Source organism: Strongylocentrotus purpuratus, unplaced genomic scaffold (assembly GCF_000002235.5).
Source record: "Strongylocentrotus purpuratus isolate Spur 01 unplaced genomic scaffold, Spur_5.0 spur5_scaffold_8, whole genome shotgun sequence".
Classification (NCBI taxonomy): domain Eukaryota; kingdom Metazoa; phylum Echinodermata; class Echinoidea; order Camarodonta; family Strongylocentrotidae; genus Strongylocentrotus; species Strongylocentrotus purpuratus.
This window is the reverse complement of record NW_022145614.1, coordinates 27,868,024-27,887,781: the sequence shown is the minus strand read 5'-3', so window position 1 is coordinate 27,887,781 and position 19,758 is coordinate 27,868,024. Positions and strand designations below refer to the sequence as shown.

Genomic DNA, 19,758 nt, shown 5'->3' with positions numbered 1-19,758 from the left:
CAAACATATGATGGCGCAGCCAACATGCTGGGCCAGTACAAAGGATGCCAAGCCAAAGTGAAGGAGCGCCAACCCCTCGCACTGAACTTTTACTGTGCATCACACGTTGCTAATCTCATTATGCAGCATGCAGTCTCCGATTGCCCCGCAGTTCGAGATGCCATCCAATGGGTTCATGAGCTTGGTGTTCTCTTCAAGAGATCCGGGAAGTTTAAGGTGAGTACATACCTCATGGTACATGAATTCACAATTAATCTCATTCGTGCCTCATTCAGATTCATGAAGTTATGCTGAGTATAATGCAGGTACCTTATATTTTATATATTAGTTTATCACATATTATATGAAATATTAATTATTTTTTACGATAAAACATAATAAAATATTACACCGTTCGTCTTAACCTATACAGGGCATCTTCCAGGACATTGCACAAGACAGCCTCTCCGATGATCAGCCGGTAAAGCCCTCTACCATTCGCCCCCTTTGTCCGACCCGATGGCTCTGTAGGTCGCCTGCCATTCTCTCCGTCAAAGACAACTACGAGCCTGTTCTGAAAAGCCTAAGGGAAATGGCGTCATCAGGCACCTCGGAATCAGCGGTGAAGGCGAACGGTCTTCTTGATCGCTTTGAGAAAGGAGCGACGTACCTGAGCCTAGATGGTGACCAAGCCAATCGTTGCCCTTGAACAGCTGAATCGGTCCTGTGAATCCCGCTCCGCTATCGTTTCAGGTACGCTATTTCAAAAAGACTCTTTAATTTTGTAACTTAGTCTTCAAAACTAAATATTGTAAATGTATTCTCTTGGTTAGATTAAACCTCAGTATGCATATTTCATTGTGTGTTAACAAAAAAAATCATAAGCCATGTAATGTTCTTTTGACACACACAGGTATGCTGGAAGCAGTCAAAGTGACAAGGAGTCAGATGATGGCATGGAGAACAGATGAGGAATTCCACGATCTGTTCGAGAAAGCAGTGTCAAAAGCGGATGAGCTGGACCTGGATCCAAGTATTCCAAGGAAAAGAAATCCACCCAGACGCCTCACAGGAACCGTCGCGCCATTCCACCCAACCAGCCCGGAACAACACTTCAGGCAGCAATACTTGGCATTCGTTGACGCCATTATTGTACAAATGGACGACAGGTACGACTCGTCACAGTGCAACCTCGCTGCCTACAAGGTTCTTGGAGATATGCTGATCTCAGGCAAGGCTCAGGCAAGGTTCTAGACGAGAAGGCCATCAAGCAATATCCGGAACTACAAAAGGATGTGCTAGCAGTACAACTGGCTATGTACCGACAAACGACGGAGGCGAAGAGTGTGCAGGAGGCGAGAGAGGCGTACAAAGCCATGACACCAGAAGTCCGCAACCTCTTCCCCCAAGTAGCTACCCTCATGAAGTTGCTTCTCGTGTGTCCAGTAACCTCAAGCGAATGCGAGCGTAGTTTTTCCGCTCTAAGGAGACTCAAGACGTGGCTGAGAAGCACCATGACTCAGAAGAGGCTCAATGCAGTAGCTGTCTGTAACAGCCACCACCTCCTGCTTGACAACATATCCCTACAGCGTCTTGTCAAGGAGTTTGCGGGCAGGAACGAAAAGAGGCGCAAGATATTTGGTTTCTAAGACACAAATTTGCAAGACTACAAAAGTAAAACTGACTAAGAGACCGATATGTTTGTTTGTTGAGCCATGAATGCTCCTTATTAACTTACTTATAAGTAAGTTTACCAACTTACCGCATGTCTCTATTATCTGATTAGCAACTGTTAATCAAGCTGTTTTGTTACTTTTGGTATGGGAATGAAGCAACAACTTTTTTCTTTTCATCGAGACTACTTTTCAGGCACGAACCTAGTACTAGCAATACCTTCTCATATATGATATGTATTATATTTATTTATTTATTTATTAGTTTATATCAGATTATATTACAGGTATATGATATTTATACATATATATATACATTATATGCATTTATTTATTTATTTATTTATATATTTATATACACGTTATTTTCTCAAGTCGGTTTTTATTGAAATACATGTGTGGTCTGGCCCACTCGTGTTATAGGCATTATAAATTGTGTGCAAAATGCATCAGCGCAATCTAAAACAGAATAGAAAATGAATGTGATACAACAGTATACATAATAATTCGTGATAGAGAGTACCATACTACTATCTTTATAACAAGTATTATTCAAACAAACATATATAATTATGTATAATCATGAATTATTCAACTTCATGCTCCCACTATATGACTATTGTTACACTAATACTGATATCAGGACTGACTGGTATACATTAGTTTGTTGTTAAGCTTGCAGCAGCTACATCTTTTCTGTATTGTTAACTATTTATTTATTTTTGTTTTATTTAAGATGCACTTTGTTTTGTATTCATTTAAAGTATGTTGATTGATGCATGAAGACATAAGTTTGAAATGTTTAAAGAAGTTTGTTTCATGTAAAGCGCAGTGTAAATTTACCCTGTCTTGAAATGCGAGATAAAAGGAACCTATTAGTATTAGCATTATTATTTGTATTAGTATTATTTTTTATTTGTATTATTATTATTATTATTATTATCATTATTATTATTATTATTATTATTATTATTATTATTATTATTATTATTATTATTATTATTATTACTATTACTATTACTATTATAAGACTGAGATCAAATAGAAGTAAATAATGCCCTAATTTGAAACGATGCAATGCCGTTATGGTTCCGATTTCTTCACAAACTTACAAAGCAGTATTGTTACTCCATGGATCATAGTGATACTGTTTATGTTTTTTGTATCTGTATGTTAATGAGCCGCCAGCCAATATCCATCTATGGATACTATGCCTGTTTCTTTGAGGTAAAAAAAAAAGCATAGTATGTACGTATTTATTATGCTTTATAATGAACAGACATATTGTTCAAAGTTTAATCGTTATTTGTTTGTTGTTTATGTGTTCTATTCACAAATGGCCACAGAGGCTGTTTTCATTCATAACCACATACCCCTATCAAGACAACAAAGACTATACCTGCGTGTACACAGTTGACATTGGTTTTTTTTTCTGAAGACGTGTAACAGCAAAATTCACAGAGATAAATAAATACGTAGTGTGGTTCAATATGCAATACTATGTGTCAGTCCATTCTGTATTCGTATGCCACGGTGTGTAGATCTTGTCGATGTATGTCTGTCCATTCAAGGCGTAGTATGTGTGTGTGTGTGTGTGTGCCTGTGTGCGTGTGTGTGTGCGTGCGTGTGCGTGCGTGAGTGTGTGTGTGTGTGTGCGTGCACGCTTGTGCTCTTGCTCTCGGATGTTTACGTACACCGAAGAGCAGATTTTGGTTGTTTTGTGTGGGGGTGTTGTGTGTGTAGTGAATATGCTTGTGTGTATGAATGCGTTGGGTTGTGTGGTACGGGGTGGATTCTGCTTGCATTTTTTATATTATTCGACGATAAGTATGCATATATGTTTGGCTGCAGATAGTTTTTTCTATACATTTGCTCACGGTGGAAATAGATTGTGTGGAAGTTTCTTTGGAGTTTATCGATGTAAGGTTTTGGATACAATTACACATAAAATAACATGGCAGTGAAATTATCTTTCATGACATTAAATGTTAGAGGAATAAGAGATAGGTTAAAAAGAGTGAATATTTTTGAATGGTGCAAAACTAAAAAGAATAGTATAATTTTCTTACAAGAAACATAATAGTACAGTAGAGATAGAAGAGCGGTGGAAACAAGATTGGGGAGGGCCAATGTTTTTTAGTCATGGGTCAAACCATAGTAGAGGGGTTCTTATTTTATTTTCTAATCATTTAGATTTTGAAGAAAAAAAAATTAAAGTAGATGAAGAGGGGAGATACATTATTTTTAAAGGTGAAATACAAAGGGTTAAAATGCTATTGGTTAATGTTTATTTTCCAACGAGAGATAAAGAAACTTTACAAATTGAATTTTTGAAGAAGTTAGATGAAAGTATTTTTGATCAGTGTGATCGGGACTATTTAGTTTTATTAGGAGGTGATTTCAATAGTATATTGGATGGAAAATTAGATTATGTGGGGTCAAAAACACCGTTGAAATCTCGGGTTATTGATTTGATTAAGGAATTTTTAAATAAATACGATTTAGAAGATATATGGAGGAAAAAAAATCCGAATGTAAAGCAATTTACTTTTCGACAAAATTGGCCGGTGGTGCAAAGCCGTTTAGATTATTGGTTTATACCTTGTAGTGTTGAAAAATTGGTGGGTACGTGTGAGATTTTGACATCTATTACGCCAGATCATTCTGGCGTTAGGCTAGAATTTAATGATCTTGTTGATAAGTTTGTTTTTGGGAAATCATATTGGAAATTTAACAGTAGTTTATCTATGGATAAAGATTTTGTTGAAGAGATGAATAAGGAAATACAGGAATTAAAAGCTGAATGGTCATTACAGATTTTGAATAAATTAGTATTTTGGGATTTTTTAAAGATGAAAATGAGAGAATTTATTATAACATACTCGCGGAAAAAGGCAAAAGCAAGGAGGGTTGAAATAGAACTGTTAGAGAAACAAATCAAGGATTTAGAAGGCGAACTGGTAGTGGGACCCACTAAATATATTGTTGATTGTATTGAGGAGAAAAGGGATAAACTAAATAAATTGTATGATTTTTCTCGACAGGGCATTAAAATAAGATCAAGAGCACCTTGGTTTGAAGATGGAGAAAACAATACGCAATATTTTGAACAGTTGTTAAAATCGAATAAAAGGAAAAGTGTAATTAGGGAGGTGTACAAAGAAAATGGGGAAACTACTAGAGATAAGGAGGAAATTTTAAAGGAAATTAAACTATTTTATAAAGATTTATATTCTTTAAGGGCTGATATAAATCAAAACGACCCTTTCTTTTTCAATGATATTTCAAAGTTAAATGAAGACAATAAGGAAATCTGTGAAGGTAAATTAACTAAAGATGAATGCTTGAAAGTTTTAAAAGAAATGAAATTGAATAAAACCCCGGGAAATGATGGGTTAACAGTTGAATTTTATTATACTTTTTGGCCAGCTTTGGGTGATTTGTTAGTAGAAGTATTGAATGAAACATACGAAAGGGGGGAATTAACGGCATCTCAAAAACAAGGGGTAATTACCTTAATTGAGAAGGAAGCGAAAGATACTCTCCATATAAAAAATTATCGACCCATCACGCTTTTGAATGTAGATTATAAAATTGTAGTTCTAGCAAAAAGAATGAAAGAGGTTTTAAATGAAATAATTCATCATGATCAAGTTGGATATATAAAAGATAGAAATATTGGGGAAGCTGTACGATTGATAGATGACATGTTATTTTATTCTATGCATTATGGGGAACAAGGGAAAGGGTTTTTGTGTGCAGTGGATTTTGAGAAAGCTTTCGACTCTGTATCTCATAGATATTTATTTCAAATATTGAAATTGTTCGGTTTTGGAGATTCATTTTGCTCTTGGGTAAAATTATTGTATAAAGGGATAAGTAGTTGTGTTATGAACGGTGGTCACTCCACGGGGTATTTTGAAATAGAAAGGGGAGTAAGGCAAGGGGATCCATTATCGCCATATTTGTTTTTGGTTGCCATCGAAATTTTGGCGCATGCAGTAAGGAGGGACAACGGTATTAAAGGGATTACATTTGGAAAATCTGAAATTAGGCAAGTGTTATATGCAGATGATATGACAATATTTTTGAAGGATATTGATTCGGTTAGAAGGTTGCAATATATTTTTGAATCATTTGAAAAAATTAGTGGTCTTAAAGTGAATAAAACAAAGACACATTTTATGTGGATGGGTGAGGATGAGAACAAACCTGATGGGCCTTTATTTGGAAATTTGGTTAAGGAAATACATATTTTAGGGGTTAGTTATTCATTAGATCGAAGTTTAAAAGATGATTTGAATTATAAAGAAATTCTAAGTAAAATAAAAAAATTGCTTGTATGGTGGAAACAAAGAGATTTAACTATTATGGGTAAAATACATTTGCTAAAAACTTATGCGCTTTCAAAATTAAATTATATTTCATCTCTCGTTATTGTCCCTCATTGGGTATATAAAGAAGTTGCAAAAATTTCATTTGAATTCATATGGAGGGGGAAAGATAGAATTAAACGGGCAATAATGTATCAGGATTATGACTTTGGAGGATTAAGAATGATTAATTTTGAAATGTCCGTTAAAATACAGCGCATAATGTGGATAAAACGTCTTTTATATGGAGAGAAAAGTTTGGGATGGAAATTGTTTTTTGATCATTGCTTACAGTTTGTGGGTGGTAGATTTATTTTTTTATGTGATTATGATTTAAACAAGATTAAACTCGTTTTAGATATTCCACCATACTATATGGAAATGTTGCAAGCATGGCAAGAGACAAGTAATTTAAGATATTTGGAGGGTTATATTAATCCAATTATTTTTAATAATCAGAATATATGTATAAATGGAAAAAGTATATTTGATAGATACTTGTTTGAAAGAGGGATTGTTCAACTGAATCATTTGGTTGAGAAAGGTCATGTTAAGCCTGTTAAATATTTTATGAACCTCGGTATGAAAGGTAATAATTTGCTTATGATTATTGATATTTATGATGCGATACCTAGGTTATGGAAGGATGATTCAGGGTTAATAGAATTCCTCGAGGTTGATTTGATAAGCTTTAATACTTATTTCCATATTTCTAGTAAAAAAATACAGTTTGTGGATGTGGGTTCAAGAACAATCTATGATTATTTCATCAAAGCACTGCAGCGAACGTATGATTTGCAGGTAAGGGATGGGCAAAATGACTATGATTTTATAGATAAAGAATTAAAAGAAATATTTGTGAGACCAAGAATTACTATACTCATTAGAAAACAACGTGAATTTCAATTTAAATTATTGCATGGAGCCATATACACTAATGAGCATCTTCATAGATTTGGTTTTGTTGGTGATAATTTATGTTCGTTTTGTAAGCAGGAAATAGAAACATACAAACATTTATTTTTATCTTGTGGGAGCGTTCAAAGGTTATGGCAGGCTTTAATACAACTTTTTGAGTTAGATGAAATTAAAGATTTAGAATGGCGAGATATATTTGTTGGGTTGGTAGGTAGTTCATATAGAATAAAAATGTGTAATACTATCATTTTCATGGTGAAGTATGTTACATTTATGTCAAGATCGGGGGGGCGAGTACTAACTTTAGAAAAGATGAAAAAAAGCATTTTTAAGTATAGGGATGAGGAAAAGAAAATAGCAATTAAAATGGGAAAGCTAGGATCACATTTTTTAAAGTGGGAGCAGCTTAAGATTAATTAAGATTTGCTTTCTTCTCCACCGTGAGCTTGTTAAAAGCGTAACTCGATTTTGCGGCCTGGATAACTTATTTAGTATATTTTTCTTAAGTTGAGAATGTTGGCAGACATCCACTGAGTGAGTACTGTGTGTGTGTGTGTGTGTGGGGGGGGGGTGGGTGGGTGGGTGGGTGAGTATGTGTGTGAGTGGGTGAGTATGTTTGTGTGATAGAGGGTGAGTATGTCTGTGTGATGTAGGGGGCAGGGAGGGGGCAGGATTGTTTCAGTAAAATTATCTCCAGATTTGTTTTTTTTTGTAATATATAAGTAAATAACATTTACAATTGACATATTATGTTTAGGTACTTATACGTTTACTTTGTTGTTAAGTTATATTATACTGCAAATAAGTTTGTGTTTAATTATGTTTATGTAAAAGCATCAATATTGAACACGTTTATTTTATTCAATTGTATGTCATGGTTTGTGTTACACATCTGGAGAAATAAAACAAAATTGTTAAAAAAAAAAAAAAAGTGTTATTTTACCTCATTAAGTATTTTTTTTTTTTTTGTAGTATTGTTTTATTGTATTCATTCAGTACAAAATATATAACAAACAAATATACAGCTTCATTGATTTACATATATCAAAATATAAAGAAAATTGTACATTTCTCCAAAAATACATAAGATAGTTTAGTACACAGTACATAATGTTTACATTTAATTACACTGAACGAATATTATAAATCAAAGAGTTACCTACAGACAGACAGACACACCACACACGCTCACATACTCAGACACACATACAAACTGACATATCCCCCTTCCCCCCTTCATTCCAAAGCTTAACAAATTCCCCCCTCCCTGCCCGAGCATTCACATCTACACATTTGTTGGAAATCCTGTCTCTTCCTTTTCCTTAAGACCAAAGTATATATTTAAACCAAAAAAAAATGTCTGAGTCTGAAAAAGAAGTATTTGCCTCGCCGTCCTTAACTGTGGAAGTTGTCCCATTTTCTGAAGTGAAGTGTTAAAGTGCCTCTCTCCCCCGCTAATTCCTTTTCTTCTTGCCTATTTTCTATTATTCTTTTTTTAATTTCTTGAGGAATTGGGGTCTATTTTGAGTTGAACTATATTTAAAAATCATATGTTTTGTTAAAAGAATAATGTGATTTAACAGTTGTTCTTCTCCTACATTGGATCTTTTTATCCCGATATGAATTTCTTGCCAATGTAGATTTTGTAATGCTGATAAAGAAAAAAGGTCACCGCAGTCCTTCCAAATATCTGCTACCTTTTCACAGGTAAAAAACAGATGCTCATAGGTTTTTTCGTGTTTATTGCAAAAGGAGCAAAGATTGCTCACTACATGTTTGAAAGTGTACAGATGCTTATTTGTATAAATTAAATTATATAACATTTTATATTGAAATTCCCTCAGCTTTCTGTCTATAGTGGATTTTCGGGGTCTTAAGAAAATTGTTCTCGTGTCATTTTCGACCATATTGTACGTACGTTCTAAGTTGCATGTAGCATAAGATTTTTCCGTTCTCATTTTTAACAATGTACTATAGATATATTTTGATGTTATGCCTTGCAAAGAGTGAGGGTTTCCGTTAATAATGAATTCTAAACTTAATTCAGTATCCTCACAAGGATGTTCATATATATTCAAAAGAGTTTTCCATGAGAATGGAATGCCTTCATATAACTGTTTTATTATATTTATTTCAATGTTGTTTAAACCCATTTTCTTAAATTCTGTGATAGATTTCAATTTACCTTTCTTATCAACAATATGATGTATTTTAAAAACATTTTTCAGAAATAAGTCTTCATGGAAACATATTTGCCCCTGAATGCGGATACATCTATTATTGTAAATAATTTGATTTCTTTTTGAAATTTCGTTCTTAAGCAAAAAGGCTTTTGTCCCCAGCCAAGCCTCCAGCATGCTACGGTAAAAATCTGGTAATGACAATGCAAGTAAATCTGGCGATACATTACTGAAAAAAATCAAGAGGCCGCCATATTTTCTAGTCAGGTATTTAAAATAACGTTTCCAAATCATATTTGAATCTCCTGTTATAAGTCTTTTCATCCACATGATTCTTTGTGTTCGAATAAATAATTGAAAATCTGTCAATTTAAGACCTCCCTTATCGTAATCTAAAAACATAGTACTCCTTTTGATTTTATCTTTTCCATTCCATAAAAAATCAAATATTAACACTTCAATTTCACGGAATGCCCACGGCGGTACAGGTGTAAGTGATGATACATATACTAATTTTGATAAAACAAAAGTCTTAATTAGTTGAATTTTCCCCATCAAAGTCAAATCTCTTTGTTTCCACCACATAAGCAGCTTTTTAATTTTACTTAAGATTTCTTTGTAATTGATTTTTTCCTGGCTTTCCACGTCTAACGTAAACTGTATACCTAATATCTTTACAATGTTTACTATCTTACCAAATGGAACTATTACATCTTTATCCGCGTTAGGACCCAACAATAATACAAAGGTTTTGTCTCTATTCATCTTCAATCCAGACATATCTGCAAAACTAGTAAACAATGAGTTTAGTCTATTAAAAGATTCAATATCTTGAACAAACACCGACATGTCATCTGCATAAAGAATTTGTTTAACGTGAATATCATCAAAGGGAATCCCATGAATAGCCGAGTCGCTGCGGATTGCGCGAGCAAGAATCTCAATGCAAAGTAAAAATAAATATGCAGACAAAGGATCACCTTGTCTTACACCTTTCTGAATAGAAAAATATCCAGTTGATACTTGTCCATTGAAAACACAACTTTGAGCCTTATTATAAATTATTTTCACCCATTTACAAAATATCGGTCCAAAACCAAAGGCTACTAAGACCTTTTGTAAAAACATGTGTGAAACCGAGTCAAACGCTTTTTCAAAATCTATCGCTAACAAATAAGCAGGTATTTTATTTTGAGTTGTATGAAAGATCATGTCGTCAATTAACCGAATAGCTTCACCTATATTTCTTCCCTTTAGATATCCCACCTGATCAATCCAAATAACTTCTGGTAATACTTTTTTAATTCTTGTTGAAAGAGCTTTTGTTAAAATCTTGTAGTCCACATTAAGTAAGGAAATGGGTCTGTAGTTTTTAATTTGTAACGGATCTTTGCCTTCTTTATGAATTAAAGTAATTACTGCCTGTTTTTGTGAGTGGGAGAGTTCTCCCTCACAAAAGGATTCATTCAAAGCATCGACCACTACGTCTCCTATTACCGGCCAAAATAATGAATAAAATTCAACACTTAAACCATCGTTACCTGGTGTTTTGTTAAATTTCATTTCTTTCAAAACTGCCATACATTCCCTCTCTGTAACTTTCCCTTCACAAATATCCATAGAGTCTGGATTTAGTTTGGGTAGATTTGTGAAAAAAGCATCACTAGAATTGGAATCTACCGTGGAATGCGCATATAGTTTGCTATAAAACTTGTGTATTTCTTTAATTATATCTCTCTGATCAAAACTTATTTTCTCTTCATTTATCATTAGTTTTCTGATTACTGTTTTTCTCTTATTTGATTCCATCAATTGGGTAAAGTAATTAGTATTTGTTTCTCCTCTTTCAAAGTACGATGCTCTAGAACGAATTTTAAGTCCTTCATTAATATAATCATAGCATGCTTTTAATTCTCTTCGTTTCAGTTCTAAAGATGCAATCTTCTCATTATCTACTGCTTTCAAAAGATCTTCTTCAAGGGAGAGTATTTCTATTTCTAGACTCCCAATTTTTTCCTTTCTGAGCTTTGCTTTTTCTTTCGAATATTTTCTGATAAAACTGTTTATTTTCATTTTCAAAAAATCCCATAAAACTCTTTTACTTTCTATTTCTGTTTTATAGTCCTCTTTCAGTTCAATGATTGCGGTTTTCATTAACACGATGAACTTTTCATCTTTACATAAACTATTATTAAATTTCCAATAAGATCCCTTGAATTTGATATCATTCGAAGGTAAATTAAGAAAGTTTAGTTGTACAGCTGAATGATCAGGAGCTATAGATGATATTATATTGCATTTTGATATTATTTCATCTAGTTTTTCGGATACAAACCAATAATCAAGTCGACTTTGCATAAAAGGATTGATTTGTCTATACGTAAATTGTTTTTTCATTCCATTTCGCACTCTCCAAATATCAATCAAATTTAATCTATCCACAAAATTTTCAAAGAGTCTACCAAATTTTGAGAGAACCTTTCGTTTACCAGTTCCCATGTAATCCAGGTTAAAATTGCTGATCATGTTGAAATCACCTCCTATTATTAGCTGATTATTTTTTCCATTAACCGTTGTAAGGGCTTTTTCAAACTCGAGTAAAAAATTAATTTGTTCTAATTCCTTCGAACGAACTGGGAAATATACATTGGCTATTGTAAGCCTTAACCCTTGTATAATGCACTCCATTATAATAAACCTACCATTATCATCTGCAATTACATTAATGACTTGAATATCTAGTTTAGAATCAAACAAAATAAGAACCCCTTTACTATGACTTGTCCCATGACTAAAATACGAACTACCATTCCATAGTGCCTTCCATTCGTTTTCTACTTCGTTGGTGCTATACGTTTCCTGTAAAAACACTATATCCGACCGTTTATCTTTACACCACATCAATATTTTCTGTCTCTTTAATTTTTCTCGAATTCCCTTAACGTTTAGAGAAAGGAAGTTACATACAAAAGATGTACTTATATTATCCATTGATTTTTAAAAATATTTCTGCCCTTTTCGTAATCAAATTTAAACATTGAATATTTAGCGGAGGACGGCGAAGCAAAGTAATATATCTGTTTCAAGTGATACCTCATGATACGAGAACAAGTTACACATTTACCTAAGAGACTGCGATTCCCGCAAAAAAAAATGAGAGTAACCCCACCAACACACACACAACAGCATACCAAAACATAATATACATACAACATTACAATTTTTAAAAAAAATTAAAACAAAAAAAAAAAACAAAAAAAAAACAACAACAACAACAACAACAACCAAACCTTAAAATTAAAAAAAAAAAAACTACTCAAGAAAGTATTTATTTCCTGAGTAGTAGCTTTGCAAGACCTTCCCAAGCAAAGACTGCCCACAATTCACCCCCTCTTCCTTGAAATCAAATAATCAAAGTAAGAACCCGCCAATGTCCAACATACCCATTCCTCTTTTCTTTAACCTGTCAGTATCCGAATTAATGGTATAAAACAACTTATTGTCACAGCTTCTACTCGACCTTTATAAACAAAGTTATGCTATCAATATAACCAGAAGAAAAAAAAAGAAAAAAAAAAGTATGCATCAGATTGCACGATTTCAAGTTCAAAATTGCAAAAGCTCCCTACCGTGGGAGGGGGCACCCCCCTCCCACACCCTCCCCCCGCTCGGTCGCTTCGCTCCCTCGCTCGGGCGCTTCGCGCCCTCACTAGCGTTGGCAGCCCAGTCATCCCCCCAGGTGTACGAGCCTGTCTACGCCACTGCTATTGACTTTCATGTCTTGTTATTCTTAGAGAGCCGAAGGAGGCTAAAATGCCAAAGACAGTTAAAGGTACTATGTCCCATTTGCAGGCCAAAAAAATGAAAAAGTTAAATTCCAACTGCATTTGAAAGATAATACTAATTTCGAACTTCCCTAAAAAAGGTGGGGCTTGAAAACGTCTTAAAGTGGGAAAATAACGACTATTAGTTTTCATATCGACTTTAGGGCTATAGAGCCCAAAAGTAATAGTCTTGATTTTCAGACAACTGTACCAAATGGTCATACGTTTTATGCTGCGCAGAGATTCAATCAGTTTAATCTTGGCCATCACAAGAAGTGGGTTATTGATGTATATGCCCATGTACCCTTTACAACTCTTTTCATGTACAGTATGTTATTACCAAAGAAGAAAAAAAGCCAGTCATTCACTCAATAGTGTTTGACAGTGAAGTCTAGCAAGTAAACGGGTTTCCTTGCATAATTTGAATATGAGAACACTGCTAACGTTTAAATTTCACAGATAGGACATACATGACATATTCATAATTCCTGCAAAGTTATACAGCATTTGAGGTTGGCTGCAAAAGGGACATAGTACCTTTAATAAATGCATATTTTACTAATCAGTAGATTGGTCAGAATAAAAAACAAAACAAAGCAAAAGGAGATCAAGGATAGACCTATATTTTTTAATCCCCCTCTATAAATAAAAATAATAAATACATTTAGGCCTTTCGATTTTCATTTATGACCCGGCCTACTTGAATATTAATTGTCAGAAAAGTTGAGGAGATGGAGAGTAGTGAGTGAGAGAGAAAAAGAGGAAATAGAGATAGAAAGAAAGAGGAGGGGAGGGAGGGAGAGGGAGAGGGAGATAAGGGAGAGAGAAAGGGAGAGAGAGAGAGAGAGAGAGAGAGAGAGAGAGAGAGAGAGGGGGGGGGGGGGGCTGATAGAGGGGTCGAGAGCTATTGAGAAATATTAATTATTCTATTCTGCAGACGCACTATTAATTTCACAGGGCCAAAGACAAGAAATATTTTTATAAAATAATAACAATTCAAAAATCTCCCTGATAATTTGATTAATGTTATTAATGAAAAATCCAGTGCACTGTATTCGAATGATCAGATGGATAGGAAATCAAATGACCACCAAGCGATGAAATAAAAACGTATGGTAGTTAGACTAATACCAAACAACAACAACAACAACAACTACGGCAATAATCACCTGACGTTGAGCATTCATTGTTGTACAACAACGTCATTTACCTGTCTGAATGGGAAAATTTAGAAAGGTAAGTTTGAAAAACTGGTTTTAACTCTAGATTTTGACTAACTGCTACCTTCGCAAGGAGAATATGAGTATGATATAGCAAGAGAAGGTAGTTTGCTGTTGACACAACTCTTTCGGAGACTTTAGTACATGTAAATATTCAGCAAGCACGGCTCACGCCATCGCCAGGAGCAGCGGGGCCGGGGCCTTGTGGCCTACGCCTCCTAAGAGTCTTATCTAAGCTCGCACCGTGCACAATGAACTTTGCACCGACCGGGCCGTGTCCACAACATGCAACAAACATATACCTAGACCTAAGTCATGAAGAGTTGAAGACATTAGTTATTTGCAACACAAATCATTGCTATTTAGTAATTAATGCTGCTACTGTTGTGATCTATATAGTACTTTAACATCACTGTTGTGTTGGTTTATGAATTCCTATTGTTATTAAAATATTAGGCCTACTCTCGAACACTTTTTTGTTTTTTGTTTTAATTAAATCAAGATATTAGAATTTGTACGATTTGTTGTTGTTATACTCATCATGTTCATACTCGGCTCTTTTCCCTATCTATATGTAACATATGTTTTATGGACCTCTGCCTTGTGCAGCTGAGTCTGAAATAAAGTTCTGAATTGAATTGAATTGAATTGAATTGAAGGGACAAAATCCTGTACAATGTAGACCTGCATCTAGTTATTCTGCTGGCTCTGTAAGGATTTTAAGAAATCAGAAAATATACATTTGTATAATCACCTCAATAAAATCTACAAGACTTATGAAGCTTATTCTAAACTAGGTCTACTAAAGATGTCCAACTACTAGACCTTACATGTACATTTTTTGTACAAGGAAGTGTCAAAATGTGCTCATATTTTGTATTTACATGTACATGTACTGTCAGACCTGTGTATCGTAGAAGAGATCTTCTTCTTCTTCCTGTTGAGTACCAGCCTCTTAAATGGACTATTTTTATAAGCTAATGAGATTGAAAGAGAAAATGTTGAGTGTGTGTGCTTGTGATTGGATTTACATTTACACAATGTAGATGTGTATCAATCAGATATGATTACAGTAACACCTGAATTATTTGGTCCACAATAAGAGATAGAAAAAAGTGAAATGAGGCAATACAAGAAATTTTGTTTTCGTTTATTTTATCATTTTTATTTAATATTTAATTTTCTTTTATAATACCCACAAAAAATTAGGCCACTTTTTTTTTACTCAACCCCCATCAAAGAATCGCCCTCTTTTAGAATGTAGGCTAGAGCTGTAATATAGATCAATTTTAGCAGGGGAACATGATACGTCTATGGAAATCTTCCATGATTACAGGAGTTTATTCCCATGTACAGGCATATACAGGCATACCCATCCCTGTCAATTTTTTGTCAATTCATTATGTAACTCTGTTAATTTTATGGCCTTCGTAAACACAACATTTCCTATTTTACTGCGTACTCGATCAACACAGAAATTGCATGACAAGTTCTCTTTCTTACCTTAATAGTTACAGAAAGTAAAATCAGGTCAAATACAAAAACATACAAAACACAAACAAACACATTTAACATAGATCATGTTGTACAGAATGATGGTACAGAAAGACTTCCTTTTCAAGAGGCTTGCTTTCATTGCTACTTGAAACTTCTGATTACAGAAAGTGAAATCAGAATAATTAATTGCACAGAAACTTGCAGTGTAACAGTCTTGCATAATCAGAAGAAAGTAAGGGCTTTAGATTAATATATAAGAAATTGAATTAAAGGTAAAGACCAGTTATGGTCATGCGATTGCATTGTGAAAGAAACGTTGTGGAATCGATCAGAAAAGGTTGATCATCTAGCATCTAGCATCTGCAAGGTTCTGGAATCATCAAAATGATAAGAAATTTGGCCCATTCTTCGTAAAGTTACAAGCACTATACACAGAAAGATGTATATGGGACTACCCTATATCTCTCACAGACCATGAGAGAAACAAATTTACCAAATATATGAATTAGTAGGCGGTTTCCCGGCAAATTTTTTATCATCATGTATTAGTCAAAACATATTCTTTCACATGATTGGTAATGAGAGCTTCAATTTCATTTTTTGAAATTGGGGCATTTCCAAAACTGGTCTTTACCTTTAAACTCAGTACTGTACACAACAAAATACATGTATCACTCACAGTCACAGTAAATGTCTGCATAGTGAGGCGGATACTTGGTCTTGTCTTGGTCGGGGTGACTGAGTGGTATACTGTAGCTCTGGAAGCTTCGAAACAGCTCTAGGAAAACTGAAATGGAACTCCGGCAAATGAGAGGAAAAATTACATAAGAATCACTGCAGTAAAATATCAGTGGTTTTATAGCAAACCTAAAAGAAGTGCTCTCGATCTGAAGCAATTTTTTTTTTGAACTAGTTATTATTGTTATTTATGACCTGCTTTCCTTAGTTGCATTGTGTCAACTCAAAGGTTATTAAAGCATTCTTTTTTTATTAATCAATTATGAATCCATTACCGGTACTAGTAAATGGTGGTCCCTTTTGTGATAACTTCCTTCCACTAATGAACTTGCAAAATTTCTCATGAGGTACATGTAGTTTTATCATGAACATGTGCTTCCTCGTCATTCATTGTGAAATTCATGGAAAGAGTGTGATCATTGCATTTAACAATACACAATTGTTTTCCATTAACAACCAAAATCCCACCCCAAATCTGTTGTTATAATACGCCACCACCTTGAGTCATTACTGGTCATTAGTGGCTGGTTTAAATACATGTACATGTAAATGCTCCTAGAGTTAAATTCATACTAGTCTGCAACTAGTTTGCCAATAGACCATTTTCGTAATCAAATTCAATCCACAAATAATTGTATTTCAAAGTCAGATTGCGAATTGCATACATTAATTCTTGCTAGGTTGGACAAACATTGTGGCTTGTTCTATGTAACAACACATAATACATGTAATGCAGTTTTCATTCATACTATTGAAATACAATTATTTGTAAAAGTTGGATGAAATAATTTTTGTAAGTGGCACTCAACAAAGATTACATTACAAAAATGGCCTATTTGAAAAGGAATTCTTTTATTCATCATAAATACCCTTTTCATTTGTTTGGCGATGGAATAACTTCATTTTTAATTTAATTTAGTTTAGGAACTTTACATTAATCTTGATCTAAGGAGACATGATCGAACGATTTGTTGATCATAGTGAATTATGGGCATGAAAATGATAACAATCCTGGGGGAAAACTTTTATGCAAAATAAAAGTGAATATATTCACCAGGGCCCTGTTTCATAAAACTTCTTTGAAATAACAATTGCTAAATATCTTTGACAAATTTGCTCTCAGCCAATCAGATGCCATGATTTTAGTAGCTTATAACAGTTATTGTCAGTTGTTATTTATATAAAGTTTTGTGAAACAGGGAACCGGTGTGTCCTAGTTTGTTCACTATGTTTGATGATGTCATTAGTGTCATCGGTTTGATAATGTCATTGCTAAATACATGTATAGACCAAGGCTCGACCTTTAGAACTTTTGTTCAACATCACGATAGTCAGCACCATGTGATCATGTACATACATGTAATTACAATGGGTAGTGTGTGGTATGACCAAGAGGCTAGTAACTTCTTGGTATGACCGATCAGTAGACTTTGTGTGTGTTTGTGTAGGGGCAGGGGGCAAGAAACTACATGATTGTACATGCAGTCATGCACTTTCAGAAAAGTTCTCTTCCAAACTTTTTTCTCTTGTTTAGAAAAGAGAGAATATGGTGCTTTTACATGTGTTATCATACACGTGTGGCTACAATACCAACCTCTTGACTTTTTTTTCTTCTCTCTCTCTCTCTCTCTTTCCAAAAGTGCTTGTAATTACTGCATATACAGTGTACTTGTAATGTGGTCATGTCATCTGACAGTGTGGTTACAAACCCCTCCTACCACAGAACATGAATGGATTCTCTGGCATTTTGTTTTATCAATTAAAATCAACCCAAGAACAACAATGTACCTTAATGGCTGATGTAAATCAATTTTGTTAAGAATTAACCGTAAATTTGTGGAAAATAATATTGTCAAATTGGGTTAATTACAAACAACCATTACGTAATCTTTTGTTCACTAAAGTACTTAAGTTGAATGTCATTTCACCACACATTTTACATTTTTGTACATTTATATATACCGGTATTTGTGTGTACACTCTTGCCTCTACTTTGCACAGGAGCATTGTTCATTCATTGATTAATTTACTATAAAAAGCAAACGTTCCTGAGAGGTTGATATATTGTGCACAGCAATTTCATAGATGGTACTGGCAGTTCTTCATCCTTAGTTCCTTACGGCTTCTCTTTTGTGTGATAGTAAGTGTCAAACCTGTAAGTTTCATGATATGAATAGTGTTGAAGAACTTGCACGAATAACAACATTTTAAAAATGTTGTTCACCGATATGATTTTAATCTTTTGTATTGTTGTTTGGATATTTTGTGGCATGAAACAAATCTCTACCTTTTACAAAAGTTGTGCAGTTTCTGGGAAAGTCAAGAAGTGATACAATATTGTTGAGTGTAAGAAAGATTAAAATGTTTACCATTAAACCAGACTCGTGTACATTTTTGCTGAAGAGTAAGTGCTTGGCAACAGCCATTTTGCTGGTTGCCAAGAAACAAATCTTGACCTCTTGCGAAAGTTGTGATGCTTCATGCTTTTGGCAGTCGCTGAAAGTTGAGAGTAAGAAAACGTGGATTCAAATGTTTACTAACCAGACTTGTGTACATTTTTCCTTTCCTACCTGTGTTACCCCACAATTTCAGATGGAATTGCTGAAGAGCAAGTGCTTGGCAGCGGCCATTTTGCTGGTTGCCATGGCAGCGCTGACGGAGGCCATCACACCAAAGGTCATCCAAGGCGTGGTTGAGGCTGAACGAAAGATGACACTAGGGGGCGTGCCAGGAAATGCCTCAAAGGAATGCGTTGAGGCCATTGAAATTCTACTTCAACCAACGTCGACTCAACTCCAGGAATATGGTACATGTATTTCTTTGTATGGGTTGAATTGTACGGTTGTCCTATAATAATAATAATAGTGGATAGTTTTAGAGCGCATGTATCCACCACGCAAGGAGCTTGAGGTGCTCTAATATCAATATAACAACAATTATTTATAGAGCGCATAATAAATGATGTTTTTAAAATGTGAAATAGATTTCATATTAAAAAGTACTAAATACTAATCAAGGGTAAGAACAATTTAAAGATGATACGACAGGAGCAACTAACATCATATCAAAAGAAAGATAAAAACAACTTAGGATAACTAAGTGATATAATATATCACATACAACTACAGAAATAACTAATATTATTAGTAAGGGCAATGTAAATAATTTACACTGTACTAAGTGAGACGGTAAAGGGGGGGGGGGGTATTAGCTGGAGATATGAAATTAGAAAAAGTGGGTGCCTGTCGGATATGTTGAGGAAGATTATTACCCTGGCTCTAGCTAGGCTATTTATCTCGGGGCTCCCAGTATTTGAGGAATTCCTTCCCATTGGTATCCATTTATCACTCTGGTGG

The 19,758-nt window shown here is 34.4% G+C and overlaps 3 protein-coding genes across 3 annotated transcripts in view; all 3 read left to right on the top strand.

Moving 5' to 3' along the window:
• The first annotated feature begins 659 nt into the window (after positions 1-659).
• Positions 660-1,297, top strand: LOC115920396. The gene is made up of 2 exons (XM_030976135.1): positions 660-732; positions 893-1,297. Exons 1-2 carry the CDS (start codon positions 660-662, stop codon positions 1,231-1,233), a joined length of 414 nt encoding a protein of 137 aa, XP_030831995.1. The 3' UTR covers positions 1,234-1,297.
• LOC115920395 lies at positions 1,296-1,628 on the top strand. Its single transcript, XM_030976134.1, has one exon. It carries the CDS (start codon positions 1,296-1,298, stop codon positions 1,626-1,628), a length of 333 nt encoding a protein of 110 aa, XP_030831994.1.
• Positions 1,629-14,099: 12,471 nt separating this feature from the next.
• Positions 14,100-19,758, top strand: part of LOC588199 (nose resistant to fluoxetine protein 6) — a 28,884-nt gene continuing 23,225 nt past the window's right edge. Inside the window, exons 1-2 of the mRNA XM_030975809.1 lie at positions 14,100-14,183; positions 18,995-19,208. Coding sequence (XP_030831669.1) covers positions 14,166-14,183; positions 18,995-19,208 — 232 coding nt within the window. The 5' untranslated portion in view covers positions 14,100-14,165. The remainder of the gene's footprint in view (positions 14,184-18,994; positions 19,209-19,758) is intronic.